Genomic DNA, 15477 nt, shown 5'->3' with positions numbered 1-15477 from the left:
ATTGGGAAAAGATGCTGTGTACAAAAAACTATTTCAAATTCTGAGTTTACAGAAGCCCTTCAGAAGATCCAAGCCATTAAAGATCCAGCAGATTATACTGCCACTCCTCAAACCTGTCTACAATAACTAGTGCTGGAGAAGAGGTGAGAAGCTTTACCTGAAGAGTGCTGAGTGTCTCATCAAAAGAAACAGGAGTAATTGTACAAATAATAACTGTTTTAGCATTTCCTCCAAGGGAGTTCTGCAGAATTCGAGTCAGCTTGCTGTCTCTGTAATTTATGAAGCTAATAAAAAAGAGCCAACAACAACAAAAAAATGTCAGATTTCTGCATAAACTTGATAAATACATTTTCTAGAGGTAATAGGTTATGTGAAACGGTTACCTACATAAGATTATAAAGAAAGGATTTTAATTTCTTAGTTTAGCAGTGACTTATCTTATAACAGGTCCACAAACAATTGCTTACCCAGAAGGGTCATCACAAAGTTTTTTGATAACTTGACCCAGAATGAACAAGCTCCGATTTATATTGCAGCCTTCTTTCAGTCGAACACCTAGGTACCACACATTTTATTATTACTATTTTAAATTTATAACAATACTAAGATACATTTTCAACCTGTCAAGCTTTTGTGCCATGATCAATGCTCAGAGGCATTGATTGTCCAAGAGTTAAACCATAAGTGCCACAATGCACTATTGACCCATCAGCAGGCAGTACCCAATCCTTCATGATAGCCAAAATGCATTGAAATAAAACAGTAACCAAAAATAAACATTTAGAACCTTTACGTAGTAAGCATCTGAGGCCGTAAGAACTACAGTTTTGCTTCCTGTATATATTTTGCAAATGCCCATATTTACATGTATAACAAACCTGTTTTAGATACAAGTTTTAGGTTAATCTCTTTGTAAGAGAGACTATTACTTGTGTCCCTCTCAGATCACTTTTTTCTGATGAAGGCACTTTTGTGCAGCTTCATGCTGTCACTGTTAACAGATGAGTTTCCTCTGAACTAAAGAGTGAGCCATCTATTCCCTCTTCACCTTGACACACAAGTCCCTAAAAAGCTTATTGTGATTTTGTTGTTACAGGGGCATCTTCACTGAGTCATCCCCATTGTATTAGCTCAGTGCAGGACTGTTGCTGGGCAATTCTAGAAAAGGCACATTACTACTTAATTGTTTGCACTGCACAGCATTTACAGTATTTTCCTGAGTAGATTCTGTCCTACCAAGGGGAAGAGGCCTTATTTGTAAACAGTAAATAACACAATAGCACATGGATCAAATAATTTCCTATCATAGTTTCTCATAGGGGTTAATTACCAGAAGTTGTTGTCAGTGGAGCCTCATTTAACACTCACCTTCAGATCCTGTTTGACTAGCTCTTTCACTGCCTGCCAGATCTACCAAGTTCTGCAAATGCATTAAATATTTCACAGGTTAGTTCTGAGGCAATTTAAGTCCTTGTAATTCAAAATCTTTGCCAAGAATTTAATCAACTAAAATTAAGCTTCAAAAAACAAAAGTAAAGGGTCTGTCATTACTGGAATTAATGCATAGCTAGTACACACAACTAGTACTTTCAAAGGTACATGAGGGCGTAGAGTAAGTTTGTATGAACTCTTATTATTCCACCCCAAATAGTGTTTCAAACTCACAGTGCAACAATCTCTACCCTTGGTCACAAAAAGATGAACAGTTTCTCAATACAGAAGTGTTAACTACTAATTAACTACTAAGCCAGCTGTAGGAATGTTTCATGGGAAAGAGCCTAGGTGAGATGATCTAGTGTCCTGTTCTAAGCTGGCTGTATTTCTCTTCTTGCCTATTAGTGTGGAGATAAGGAAAATAAATGAACTACCAGAGGAAAAGCCTCACTCTGAACCTGGTTAAAAGCCAACTAGAACATTATGGCATCCCATAATGAGCAAGTAGCCCTCATTTTAATTAATTTTTGCTTCAGAGGAGTAAAATCCTCTACTAACTCCACCAAGCAGCAACAGACCAAGAGGGCCAAAATCCTTCTCCCCTCATCCCTGTTACTCGTGGTTACTCTAGAGTCAGTTGGAACTGAAATGGGGCAGAAGGGGGTGGTGCAGGAAGAGTGGATACCCCAAGTTATGGTAAGCACAAAAAGTAGGTATTAGCTTGCTGAGATACTGCATGAGCAGTATTTATACTCAGACACCAGAGCTTTTTCATATGAAGCCAGAACAGAAAGCTCTTTCTACAATGCATGTGATTAACTTAATGCTATTTCCAATTCTGAGTAAGAGTGCTCATCAGATTTTAGCAGACTCCAATAGTATCACATTGGTTCCATTTCTGCAGCTGTTTCAGACAATTTTCTGAGAATCAAGAAAAGGCTGTAGAAAAGGCTTCTGAAACCTTAACATTTCCCTAGAGATGTCCAGTGGTATTCCCCCCAGTTTATGGTATTTCATATACCAGTAATCCACCAAAGAGATGCTAAGAGGGGTTACTTCTGGAAAAAATGAATCTTTTGGCCATTGCAGATGTAGGCCATAACTAAATTTGAGGATAAGGCAAGTCTTAAGGTTACCCATTTCACAGGTTATTTCACTGGACTTGTCAGTGGTCAGAAACAGTTATAGGGAAGATTTATTTAATAAAATGCAAGAGCCCTCTGACATAGTCCCTTATGCTCCTAGAAAGTCACAACACACAACACTCCCCCATCCAGCATGAATAATTCTCATGTAGAACTCCCTCTGGTGGGAACATCTGCTCTAGATAATGCCACAGGAGTCTCCCTCTATACTTAAGCAACATCTGTCAGAGTTAAGGACAAAGAGCTCTTGTAAGTCATTATGAAGTCTCATTATCATTAGTCTCTCAAACAAGCAGTAACAGCAAATTCTCTAGTTAACCTGTACTCCAGGAAGGTATTAAACAGACATTTACCAAGTGGGAAACCATGACTGCTCCATCACAGTTTGCATTTGCAGGGTCACTTCGTTCTCTGCTTTCAATGATCTAGATAGAAATGCAATGAAGTGCAATGAAGTTTTTGTTACTTTGAAAACAATAAAACCACTCCCAGTAATGAAACAGTTTTTACCATTCTGAAGATAGTGTGAGAACGGCTGCTGTGTTCATTCATTTTTGTTTCTCCGTAATGGCGATTTCCTGTCAAAAAGCAACATTAGAATACTTCTGCTTATAATCTGATAAACAGACAAAAAGCACAATTTTAAAACTCTCTGAAAAACTTAGGTTTATGAATGTAAAGCCAAAGGGATACCCCATGGTTCTAAATATACCTGATTAAACAACACTTTTTTAAGCTATCAGCTGACATTGTCCAAATACTTACTTTCTCCTTTTCTGATCCATTCCATAACTTGCTCTGGGGCAACTACCACTTCTTCAATCAGATCTTCTACATATGTATTCCTCTATAAAATAAACACCGTAATAAACTTTACTGAACTCCAAAACACACTTCAATACATGAAGTTAACATTACCAGCAATTATTAAGGTATTTATTCAACAGCTGAATGTCTTTTTATTCCAAACACAAGCGATGTGTCAAGTTTAGACTTTGACTAAAATTGTCAAAGGCAATTGTCGCCTAAGGGCACAAGAATCAAACACTAGATTTAGAAAGTTTCCTAAAAACAGAAGGGCTGTGTGAAATATCCTCCTTGACATTTTCTGAGGGAATTTAGGAGTATATTTCTCAGTAACTCTTACAAGGACATAGTTATACAACTGATAAATTTCCCTTCTTCCTATGTTCCAAAACCATGATCATTTAAGGGAACCAAAGGAAAAAACACCCCAAAACCCAAACCAACAATTTTTATTATTCCCTACAAAATTATATATTATAAAGAAACTAAAGATAGTGTTAATACAGATTTCTTTTTCTATAGTGATCATCTTACTGAATAGTTCTAGTCTCATGGTTATCCTGTGATCACAGTAGCATATCACTCGCAAGATGATATGAAGATGATATTAAAGTAACTCTGTATATCTGTCAGAAACTTGAAACACATAGAGCTTAATTTAACCATTCTTGAGGTTTTACTGTCAAAGTTAAATAAAATATATCATCCTGGAAACCTTGAGGATTAAGTTTACTTTTATAAAGATTTATAAAAATGAACTAGCAATAGCAAGCCCGAAATCATTGTTGTTATTCTACTACATCAAGTGTCCTTCTGCTAATGCTGAAGATAAAATTACACATTTTGTCTCAGAAAAGTTTTCCCCTGGGTGCTTCTGAAGGCATTTTTTCCCCCAACTTGTTTTACTCGAAGCAGATACAGTACTTATACATAACACCCACTTACATTAACATCCTCACGAATTCCCAGAGGCTTCTTTTTCCTATTATCACAAAGCAAATCAGTAATTGTTTCATTGTAGATTTCCATGTACGAAACCCTTAGCAGGAATTCTCTATCTGGAATCTAATGTTGAAAGGGAAAAAAAAAATCAAACAAATAACAGACTGATGGACATATTTTAATACAAATATTCTTAAATTGGAGATAAAGGTTTGGATATCACTCCACAGATTTCTTTCCCTTCGTTCTTGCTGTACATTAGCATTAAACAATACAGAATAATTTTTCTTCTGTCCCACCTCCTTCCAGCTGCATTAATGGTGTACCACTTCTAAGAGGTTAAAAAATTAAGATAACTGCCCAACAGAAGCATGACAATAGTTCTCCTACTTAAATACCATTTCCATAACCAACTTCCTTTTGCTTAGGCTCTTTTCTCTCTGTATACCTTGTCTTCTCTCTTTACTTGCTTGGATTTACTTTCCTTGGTACAGAATGTTGGGGTGAGGAAAGGCTGCACAATGGACTCCAGAAAAATCTTCTTGCCTTTAGTTCTATAAACCCTCTAAGGGTACTCTGCACCTCCTTAAAGGAGTGACCTTTTCACTTCACTGGTAACAACTACCTGAAACCCTCGAGGCAGAAGCAAGCACTCTGCAAATCACATTTTGGAAATCACTGTTTTAATGTACACTTTCTTTCTCCTTACTTTTATTAATATTGAGCAATAAGCAATCTTTTGTAAGCCTCAAATAAGTAAATATAGTGTCATATTCTTCCCACTACAAAAAAAGTAAGTCTTTAATTGTTAATTTTTTAGACGTTTAAAATAGCAGAATAAACATAAAGCTTCACATTATCTTATATAAAACAATAAGTGAGTACCTATTTTTATTTGAAATCAGTTTAATGTATTTGGAAGGTTAAGGTTCTACTCAAAGGTAATTTTTTTGACTCCCCATGTCTCAGAACCCTCCTCAGTTTTGTTGTGATTTGATTTTAACTAATAAAGTCCCATAAGCTTTTTGTTTGAAAACAAAAGATGAGCCTGGCTCATCTTTGCCAGGCTGCCTAAGTAACCGCAACATTTAGTCCAATATACGTTAATGTCCTTCATAAGCCTCTTGATACTAAAATAAATTTTTATGTAACCATCACAAATATTACTAGTCCTAACTTCAACTTATTAGAATTGCTCACCTCACAAATAATTTTGAACACATGTTGAATTGCCTTCGGGATGATGCCCACGGAATCTTCATTCCCCATCATTGTGTAAGTCTTCCCTGAAGCAGTCTGTCCGTAAGCAAAAATTGTGCCTAGAAAGATGGCTAAGTTTTACCAACTATCTCTGAAATACAGTCCAAAAGTTTTTTAAACACAGTTTCAAAACTTACCATTATAGCCTCGCACAGCTGACTGTATAATTGGAACAGCTACACCATCATACAACTGCTGAGTGTTGTCACTTGAGTGAAAGACACGATCTTAAAACAAAAACAACAAAAAGCATGTGAATCCACTCTATTGCAAGTCAAAACAAGCTGTCATTCACTACTGCAGACTTCAAATCCAGTAAATTTGCATAATCATCTGCAGGTTAACTCCAATATAAATATCATTGTAGCACCACTAATGCAAGCTTTTAAAATTGAGTTTTTAAAGAAATATTAAACACAAAATCAAGAAAAACACAATGCACAGATGATAGACAAGTAAAAAACCCCAAAAACTAAGAATTATGACCACAGTTAAACAGTCAACCCATTTAATCCTAAAAGGATTTGGCTAATTTATCTTTAAGTATGGTAAGCCTGACAAGATAGGTCAATTGTTAAACTCCTAGCCTGCTGAATGCTTTTACTGATTCTGTATTTTGGGAAAAATACTTGTAGTGGCTACGTTCATATTAACAAGTGGAGTGAATCAGTAAAAGACTCAAAGGGAGCCAGTTAGTTACAAGTATCCAACATTGACTTTTGGGACTGTGTTCTCCCATACCCTTCTCCCTAAATGCTCTGGACTAGCCCTCGTTTAGTCCATTTGTAACTGGATTTCAGATCAATAAAATGTGTTTCAAAGCCACTACGGCATGAACCAGAGCAGAGAAAGCAACGTCCATCAGGAAGCTGACCTCAAAAGCACATCCCGGTACTGCCTGCACCAGAAATCCTGCGTGTCCCAATGACACTCCTTGGGAATTAGGAAGCTGGGAAGGTTGGGGGACATTTCAAGAAGCTCAGGGCATTCACCACAGTCGACACGTTCAAGAGAACAGTAGCAAAGTTTCACTTAATTATCTAAATAAAGCAATTGCTTTCACATTCTTACCGTAACTAAATATTTTGGTACCACTCACGTCGGAAACAGTATTATTCTCGCTTCTCCAGTGCAGAGATACCTTATCTCCTGAGGCATTTTCTCTAAAAGAAGAGACACTGTGTTACCTTTATTGGGCGAGGACTCAGCTCCCAAAACGCGGGCCCCTTCCCGCGAATCCCTCTCCCCGGCTCTGGCCAGCCCCTCGCTCCGGTTCCCTCTATCCGCTCCCTGCCCCAGCTGCGGGGCACGGCGGCACCCAGGCGTGCGGAGGGAGCCTCCCCTGCCGCCAGCCCGGCGGCTCACCTGGCGATGAGCGGCCGCACTCGCACGCACACCGTGACGGCGCCCTCGTCCGCCATGCCCGCCCGGGACAGGAGGAGCGGGACCGGGACAGGGACCGGGAGCGGAGGAACGGGACCGGCACAAGGGACGGGCTGGGAGCGCCCGCCCCAACCGCCGCCGAAGTTTGAACTGCACCCGCAGCCGCTCCCTATTGGCCCGCGAGGGACGCACGCCGTGCGTGGAGCGCACCACTCGCACGAGCTGGGGGGGAGGCGTGGGGCGGCTGCCGGGGGAAGCACGGTCCGGAACAGGCGGGTGAGCAGCCCCGGAGCTCTCCTGCGACACCTCCCCCCCCACCGACAGCCGGCAGCGCCCAGATGGCAGCGGCCAGGGGACCGAGCGCTGTCCTCACAGCCGCGTCTGGCGGTGTTTTAAACACCCCGCGCCGTTTCCCGGGGCAGCCGTTCCAAGGCTGAGAACCCTTTCCATTAAGGACTTTTCCCTAATATGCTGTGTGAACTTCCTCTGGTGCTACCTGAGGTTGTTTCCTCTTGTCGCTTGTAACTAGGGGGAAAGGCCAGCCCCCACCCGGCTACACCCTGCCGTCCGGCACTTGTGTACAGGGATAAGGTCTCCCCCGAGCCTCCTTTCCTCCAGGCTGAACACCCCAGCTCCCTCAGCCGCTCCTCACAGGACTCGTGCTCCACACCCTTCCCCAGCTCCACTGCCCTTCTCTGGATGCGCTTGGGCATCCCCATGTCCCTCGCAGCGAGGGGCCCAAAACTGAGCACAGGACTGGAACTGCAGCCTCCAGTGCCAGTAATGAGCGGTATCACTGCCGTGCACTCAGCTCCCCGTACCTCAATAAGCTGCCTACTGACTCTGAACAGTACGCTTTTACACATAAGAGTGATACTGTCATGGGATTTAAAAAAGTTTATTTAAGTAAAATGCATATATGTATTGAAGTGAGAGCTAGAAAAACAGTGTAAACATCTTGTGGGTGGTAGTTCTTAGTTCAAAGAAGCATCATTTTAGGAAGCAGACTATGTTTGCTCAGTCAAACAAACAGAAAAAGCCTTCAAGCCAGTGTGGACAGGTTTGAGGGGTGGGGAAGGAGAGGAAGATAGCTGCCAAGAAAAGCCTACAGAAATCAAAAAAGAAGGCATGCTCAAAAATAATTTCTTTTGACGTCAGCAAAAAAATGACTACGTTACAAAACCACTTTTTATGATCAAACTTTTAAAACAATCTGTTTTCTTCCACATTTTAATCATCCTCCCCTTCCTCTTCTTCCTCTTCCTCAGCTTCGGCTAAGGCTTCTTCCTGGGCAGCCTTGAAAGCTAGTTCCTCTTCCACAGTGGGGTCTGCTGTCTCAGTGACTCCTGGCTCAATGGGGAATTCTGTTTCTGCTGGTGGGGGCAGTGCGGGAGTGTGACTTTCTGGATTGTACTTGTGTCCCCAGCCAAAGTAGATGTTCTCAAATTTCCTGAGAAAGAGAAGTTAAAGATCACACATTCACCCCCTGGCAAAATATTAGCAGAGAGACTGTCAGGCATCCTTACTATCCTTACTCTGCTGTGCAAGAAGTCACTGTGGTGTAGATATCCTACAGCAGAAGAATTTCAAACATGGCACTTCTCTTTACCTGCCCTCATGGTTATGAATACATCTATTTAAAATGATGAAGTGTCACTGTACTGCAGTACAGTGCAGTGGAATGACTGCAGTGGAAATCTACATGGAGGTAATAACCACGTGTAGTGGAAACAAACGAACATTAGAACCACAGAATGTAGCTGGTTTTGTACAAAGTCCCACAAACACAAGAGTATGTGTTTTAAATGAAGGACTGTGCTCAAATACTAACTCAGCATTTACATCCATTAACTTTATGCCAGCCTTTCCAATGATTATTTGTTTTCAGTCTTAAATACCTATTTACTGTTGCTGTGCATATTTAAGTGGCCTTCTCCATCAGTCTCTGGAATAGCTGGAACTCAGTCAATGAATTAATAATAAAGTAACTGTGCCTGCATTAGAGATGCACCTGTGTGTAGCACATACAGTGGGTGCTGTAACCATGTCAGGTGGACTCTCACCTGCCAGATGCAAAGGCATAAGCTCCAGGCCATCGGTTAGACTGCAGGATTGCAATAGAATATTCCGGGATCAGGTTTGTAGAAGCCTGAGCTGTCCAAGCGGGGATGTTTTTCATGCCTGGAGACAGCCAAACACACACTGCCTATGAATAAATGGACTTGACGAGCCTCCTCAAAATACTTAAGACTGAGCTAGAAGACTTGCACAGAATTCAAGGAAGGTTTATTCTAAGTTGCACGACAGCAAGAGCCAGAAGTCAGAAACAGTATGTGTAGGCACTGCTTTCCAGCAGGTGGTTTGCATGAATGGGTAGGTAGCACAGGAATGCTGATAGACCCCCCCACGTACAGGAAAAATTCAGTAGCACTCACCCCTGGGTCTTTTGTCAAGTGTTACAGTCAAGGACTTTTTATCACTTACAGATAAATTGTATAGCTATATTTCACCTTGATTAAAGAATGGAGAGTAGAAAAATAATCAAATATTGATGTAGTCTAATATTCAGGCTCCCTCATTCCCATGATTTGCTGCAGTGATATGCTAAAAGATCTAAATTCTTATACAAGTAATGTATATCAGTGCATGTGTGTACATATTAATTATTCTGTTTACTTACACATAAACATACATTTTTCTTTTTTCCTAAAAAGATGAGATAAAAATAGCTGAATGTATTTCATGTACTGAGCTGTTTTGAACTTGCAATAACATGACAAGTCTAAATTATTTTTTCCTTTTAATCTGAACAAGATGGTTACCTAGTAAACCTGATCATTTCAGTTTTAATGTCAATACTATTAACCATTTTGCTTTTGATTGATTTTGTAAAAGAACGTGTTTACCCTACAGAGGCAAAGTATATTGCTCCAAGGAGTGTCAGAGTTTAACTTCAAATATTTACTGCTAAATAACAACATTCCTAGTGACTCTCAATCAAAACCTTCATATTGCATGAAGAATACCTTCATCTTCAGAGATTAGAGTAAGAAGGGGGTGTCCTGTTTCTTCCTGGTGCTCTTCTTCCTCCTCCTCTTCCTCCTCTTCATCATCTTCTTCATTTTCCTCTGATTTTTGAGCAGGATTAATCCAAACACAGCGACCCTATAATTGACGTGGAAAAGTAATAAATACATGTAACAATCATTAAAAGAATGCAAGTTAAAACTAGTTAAAACAATTGGCTCAGACTCACACACAGTTAAGGGATAGGGAGAAGAAAAATTACGTATTCCATAACTGGAATATTGTTAACAAAATATTGTATCCTCTTGGCAGAATGTTCCCTTCATTCCTTCCCTCATTCATTCCTGCTTACTGTTTGAGAATAATCTTGTACCTCTGTACAAGAGCTTTTTGTCATTTTGTATTCTTCAGTTCCTGGCCAGTTTGGTTTATATCCTTGCTACATTACTGGTTACTGCAAACTATGGACTTACTCCTTCTTTTTAAAATCTGCCTTGTTATTTGGCTACCAGTCAGAGGAACATAACAGAATGTTCTTACGATACTAATGCATACTAATTTTATTTTTTACAACTATTGTTTTGCTGATAGTAAGCTTAGCCTTATTTCCTATCATTTGCTGTTATTTTACACTAGCATTCCTGAATTGGTAGACTGGCCATCAAATCATCCAGCAATAAAAGCCAAATTAGTAATACCTCTTTCTAGCACTAGTCTGATAGAACAGGTTTTTAAGTTTTTTCATTCAAATGTTTCACAGCAGAAAGTATAAAACAAAAAATTAACCAGAGGGAAACACCACGTAAGTTCCATTTAGTATATAACCATTAGCTATCTGGTTTTCAGCATCCTACCCGAGAAAAGAGAATTTTAAACATTTTAATCAAATAAGGATCTCAAAGAAGAAAACCTAATACAGAAGATTGTAAGAAATGATTGTTATCTATCAGGGCCTAGCTCCATATTGTTATTTAAAGACAGGTTTCAATCTCAAGAACACATCACTGGAAAAAGTACTAAACCTAGAGGTTTCCTAAATATATATATATATATATATCTACACACATAAAAATGGATGGTATACATAAATACATGCAAGATATGTACATATTATATAACATATAAAATCCATGTTTTATGGGTAAGATATTTTGGTATTATATATGATATAAAATGTATTTTCTTTATAAAAATCTTTCAGTCCAATACCATTTGTGGTGAATAGTTTGCATGTGCAGGTGAGGAGTGTCACTCACACTCTGTAACCCTACAAGCACTGCAGTGTGAGTGGCATCCAAGGCGCACGTGAGCTATGCTGGCACACACCTGCTTTAGAATGCCCTTAACATGGTGTGCCCACGTGGCGAGGGACTCCACCATTTCAGCCACAGGAGGAGGCTCAAACTCAGGGTTTTCTTCATATGTATCTGCTCCTTCTTCTTCTTCTTCGTCCTCTGGAAACTGGTAAAATCCAGTGGGAGAGACATGGGTTCCTGCCGAGATTCGAGCTATCTGTGCCCGCAGGTAATTGGCCTCATTTCCAGGAAAAGGAGGGAAGCTCACAACAGGAGCATCCAAGCGACCAGTGAAGAACTTCTTGATTTGCCTGGCACAGACAATCTGGGCAGGTGTCACTGGAGGCAACTTCACCCAGGGTTTGCCTGGCTCGTTACAGACAAAGTAGACATATTTATTTGTCCCAGTCCCGTTTGCTTCTTTTGGGATCTCAGGTGGGGGTTTATAGGTGGACTTTGGTGGTTCAGGTTCTTTTTCTTTCTGCTCCTCTTCTTCTTCACCCTCACCCACCTCTTTCTCTTCTTCTGCAACAGCTTCCTCTCCTTCCCCTCCTGCTTCCTCCTCCTCTTCCCCTTCCCGTAACTGTACTTCAGCTATAATATAGTTCATTTCCAGGCCCAAAATTTTGCCCCAGAAGCGACAGGTCTGGATTGGCTGAACATGAATTAGGTTTTTAAAGGCAAGGAATATGTAATAGCATTCATCTTTGCTCAGGCCGATTCCAGCCTGCTCAAAATAAAAGGCTGTTTCCATCACATTTGGTAGAGCGGGCTCTCCCTAGGAAAGAAGATTCAGAGTTAGATAATTATACTTCACTTTCCTGTCGTGCCACTTATTATCTCAAAGTGTTTTGCAGACATGCATTCACTACTTTTTTTACTATCATTTAGAAAAAATTAAAAGTCTTTTAGTGATAAAGAAGAGATGATGAATGCCAGCTCTTAGAACATAGGATTTCAAAACTGAAACTCCTAATTACTGCAAAATAAGGAAAGTCAGCATTCTTACACAAGACCTACAAGGGATTCAGTGCTAGGACATGTCAGCTAAGAGGCCTTGATGCCTGCAAACAGTGACACTGTGTTGCCTTGTGTTGTAGATAATACAGATTTTATATATTTAGGCATCAGAGCAACAACATTTCTCCGGGTTGAATGTTGCTTGGCATACAGCTCCCTGCAGTTTTTAAAATATTGCCCCATCTCTGATCAAAGTCCATTGTAAGATTCCATCTGGCTTCAGTGGAAGCAGAACTAGGCCAATAATTAAGTATTTCCAGTTGCTCTACCAGCCATTTCTCATTTTATGGGGGGTAGGTGATCATATAACAGAGTAATCAGAAGTTGGACATGAGAGGGTAGGGAATTTGGAAGAATTAGTGCTAGTTTCATATGGAATTTCTTTGGATCTGACAGGTTTCTTATAACAAAGCAAGACTGATAGGATTATGAAAAATTCAGAATTCCTTTCTGAAATACCCTACCTTTTTCCCATTTTCAGTATCTTATACTGTTAATGTAAGATACATACCAGGCTATGGAAAAGATGAAGGACTGTCTCTTCTGTGGATGGTATTTGTACTCTGCAATGGTAATTCATTTGAATATACACTGGTTAACTTCATATGAAAATCAACATCTTGTTGAATGATTTCCCTTGGCTATTATAATTCTTATTTATATTCTTTTGTTTCTCATTATAAGATTTCTCATTTTTCCTTGGGTACAAATGCTTCTGCATATAAGCAACTGAATAATGAAAAATCCTGTTTTAAGAAGTGGCTTTTCAATTGTATTAGTTCTCCATTAAAACCATATTTTGTTTCAGTTGGAGAAGGACAGACTGGAACTGCACCAGGAGCTGGAAGAATCACAAAATTCTGCATTCTGCTATTTTACAGTAGCAGCTGTGCACAATATTATCAAAGAATATGTCTCAAAGAATAATGTATGTCAAAGAATATATCAAGAATTATGGACACTTTAGGCAAAGAACCATCCCTTTTATAAAAAGAAAATGAACTTGGATGCAATATTCTGTGCTGAACTGGCATATGAGAGATGTTACAAACCTTACATTCTGTTTATCACCTCTAGAACGTCCCTGATTATAATGGTTCAGGATATTAGATTTACATCAGGAAAAAAATCTCAACTAAGTAACCAGATGGGTTTTTTCCTTCGGAACTAGGCATGGGACGAGCTCAGCTGTGAAGAGGTTACAGGGTGCTGTGACTGCAATTATTTGTATGGTCAGGAGAGGCAGCACTACTGAAGAGACCGCAACTTCCTCCTTTTCTCCTGTCCCTTCTCACCATTCGCCCACCCATTCCCTGGTATATTTGGTACCTGTTTCACTCTGATAATAACTCACCATCTCTTCATCTAGTTCTTCATGATCTTCTTCTCCAACTTCCTTGATGAACAAAGCTTTACACTTTTCTGCAGCTTCAAATGTTGGAGGGATCACATGTTCATCTCGAAGAGTGTCCATTTTTTTCCGAAACTGCGCCCACTTCACATCCTTGCTGATATTCTCAATTATGTCTACTGTATTTGTGGGCTGTTCATCCAGGATCTTTGTTAGTATGTTAGCAAAATGATCATATCTGTCATATAAATGTAAATATTGTTGGCTTACTATACAAAAGTCTTATGCTTTTAGTAAAAAAAGTAAAGGCTAATCATCTGGATCTTTGGAGAAATTATTGAAAGAGTTAGAAGAACGGGGATCATGGAGCCTTGAGGCAAATTAGAGTTATAACTAGTCTGATTATACTTAAGAACATTCCCATCATCCATTTCTAGTATATACCCCACCTGTCTATGAGCTGAATCTGAATTTAAACTTATACTCAATATCGACTTGTTTTTGAACTCTCTATAAAATTCCATTAGGGATTTTGTTTCTGAAAGATGTTGGACACTAGTATGCAAGTATGACTAGTGATGGAATATTGCATGTATAACTATTCTATATGTCCCTCCCTTTGTCCTTTTATCTTTCTCTCCACTCATACTTCCTGCCCTATTTGATTGTGATCCTTTTTCAGACTTACAAGTTCAGGCCAGATTTTGTGCTGGTCTTCAGTAAATAGGCTTTTGCATTCTTGATTGCCAGCATCCGGGCTTGGGGATCGGGAATGTCATCCTCATACGGGCTGTATCCGGGCTGGTCAAGACCATAACCCGGTTCGTGTGGCTGGTAAGGGCCATGCCCACCTTCATAGGCATCTTGTGGGTAGGCACCTTGTGGCTCCTGTGAAGGGTCTGATCCCGGCGACTGATCCATGCTGTGCCGTGCCCCCGGTGCCCTGGGAGCCTTGTCCCGGCGCGCCTCTGGCTGCTGTTTGGCGCTGGCACCTGCCGCTGCTCAGCGGCTGGCGCTGCTGGCCCCGGGGGCCGAGGAGCAGCACCGGCTCTGTGACGGACACCGCGCTTGTCCCGCTGCTCGGGCCGCCCGGCACTTCCCCTGCGGTCCCGTGCTCGGTGCGGGCCCTGGCGCGGCTGAGAGATGCTTTTCCTCAGCCCTCGTGGCTGCTCAGACCCTCCTTATCTCCCGGTATTCCCAGGGAGCCGGTCCCGGTTCCCACGCCTGCGGCTCAGGAGGGTCTCAGAGGGCGCAGCCCGTGGCCGTGGTGGGCGGGTGAGCGGTGCGGGGCTGTGTCCGCAGCACCGGCGGCTCGCTCCGGGGGCTCGCTGGGGCCCGGGCTGCGGCCCGGCCCGGGGACGCCGCGCGGCCCCTCACGGCAACGGCGGGCGGCGCGTCACCGGGGGAACGCGGCCGCGGGCAGGGAGGGCAGCCCAGTGACCCGCCCCAGCCGCCACGCCCCTTTCCAGGGGCTTTTAAGCCCTTCTTCGTCCCTTTCAGAGGGACCCAGGGGGTGTTGGTGAGAGGGTGGTGGCTCTGCTTAGTCTGTACGGGGTTCTAAACAGCCTGATCTAGTGAGTGGCGTCCCTGCTTATGGGATCGGGTGAGAAGTAGCTGATGGCTAATGTCCCTTACAAGCCAAGCCACTCCTGTTCTGTGAAGCCGTGAAATGCTGTTAATGTTTTCCCTTGGACGTTTGTGGTGCAAGTCTTTCAGCTGTCTGCTGAGAGCAAAAGAGTGATTCTTCAAAAGTTTAATCTTGTTTTAAAAGGCTGTTAATTTGCTTTCATTGCTTTCATGTGTGTTTTAGTGG

General features: G+C 41.3%; 2 protein-coding genes across 2 annotated transcripts in view; both read right to left on the bottom strand.

Annotated features, from left to right (window-relative positions):
- Positions 1 to 7200, bottom strand: part of CENPE (centromere protein E) — a 36658-nt gene extending 29458 nt beyond the window's left edge. The window contains exons 1-11 of the mRNA XM_038135293.1: positions 6954 to 7200; positions 6660 to 6751; positions 5726 to 5815; positions 5529 to 5647; positions 4332 to 4451; positions 3345 to 3426; positions 3090 to 3157; positions 2933 to 3004; positions 1369 to 1420; positions 468 to 555; positions 158 to 284 (exon numbers count right to left, since the gene is read on the bottom strand). Of these exons, the coding sequence (XP_037991221.1) occupies positions 158 to 284; positions 468 to 555; positions 1369 to 1420; positions 2933 to 3004; positions 3090 to 3157; positions 3345 to 3426; positions 4332 to 4451; positions 5529 to 5647; positions 5726 to 5815; positions 6660 to 6751; positions 6954 to 7009 (966 nt within the window). The 5' untranslated portion in view covers positions 7010 to 7200. The remainder of the gene's footprint in view (positions 1 to 157; positions 285 to 467; positions 556 to 1368; positions 1421 to 2932; positions 3005 to 3089; positions 3158 to 3344; positions 3427 to 4331; positions 4452 to 5528; positions 5648 to 5725; positions 5816 to 6659; positions 6752 to 6953) is intronic.
- A 657-nt stretch (positions 7201 to 7857) lies between these two features.
- Positions 7858 to 15037, bottom strand: LOC119700487 (radial spoke head protein 4 homolog A-like). Its single transcript, XM_038135672.1, has 6 exons — positions 14353 to 15037; positions 13668 to 13902; positions 11325 to 12071; positions 9998 to 10136; positions 9035 to 9152; positions 7858 to 8421 (listed from the first exon to the last, which is right to left on the bottom strand). The coding sequence occupies exons 1-6, from the start codon at positions 14583 to 14585 to the stop codon at positions 8202 to 8204; spliced, it is 1692 nt and encodes a 563-aa protein (XP_037991600.1). The 5' UTR covers positions 14586 to 15037; the 3' UTR covers positions 7858 to 8201.
- Between the last annotated feature and the right edge of the window lie 440 nt (positions 15038 to 15477).

The sequence above is a fragment of the Motacilla alba genome, chromosome 4 (assembly GCF_015832195.1).
Source record: "Motacilla alba alba isolate MOTALB_02 chromosome 4, Motacilla_alba_V1.0_pri, whole genome shotgun sequence".
Taxonomy (NCBI): domain Eukaryota; kingdom Metazoa; phylum Chordata; class Aves; order Passeriformes; family Motacillidae; genus Motacilla; species Motacilla alba.
This window is presented reverse-complemented; position numbering and strand designations above follow the sequence as displayed.

Bases quoted from the DNA above. Each gene is read 5' to 3' on its own strand.
- LOC119700487 (XM_038135672.1), bottom strand. From the start codon at position 14,585: ATGGATCAGTCGCCGGGATCAGACCCTTCACAGGAGCCACAAGGTGCC. The intron at 9,153-9,997 runs GTATTCTTCATG...GGCTGTCTCCAG, and splicing joins TCTAATCTCTGAAGATGAAG to GCATGAAAAACATCCCCGCT. The intron at 8,422-9,034 runs GTGAGAGTCCAC...TCTCTTTCTCAG, and splicing joins TATGCCTTTGCATCTGGCAG to GAAATTTGAGAACATCTACT.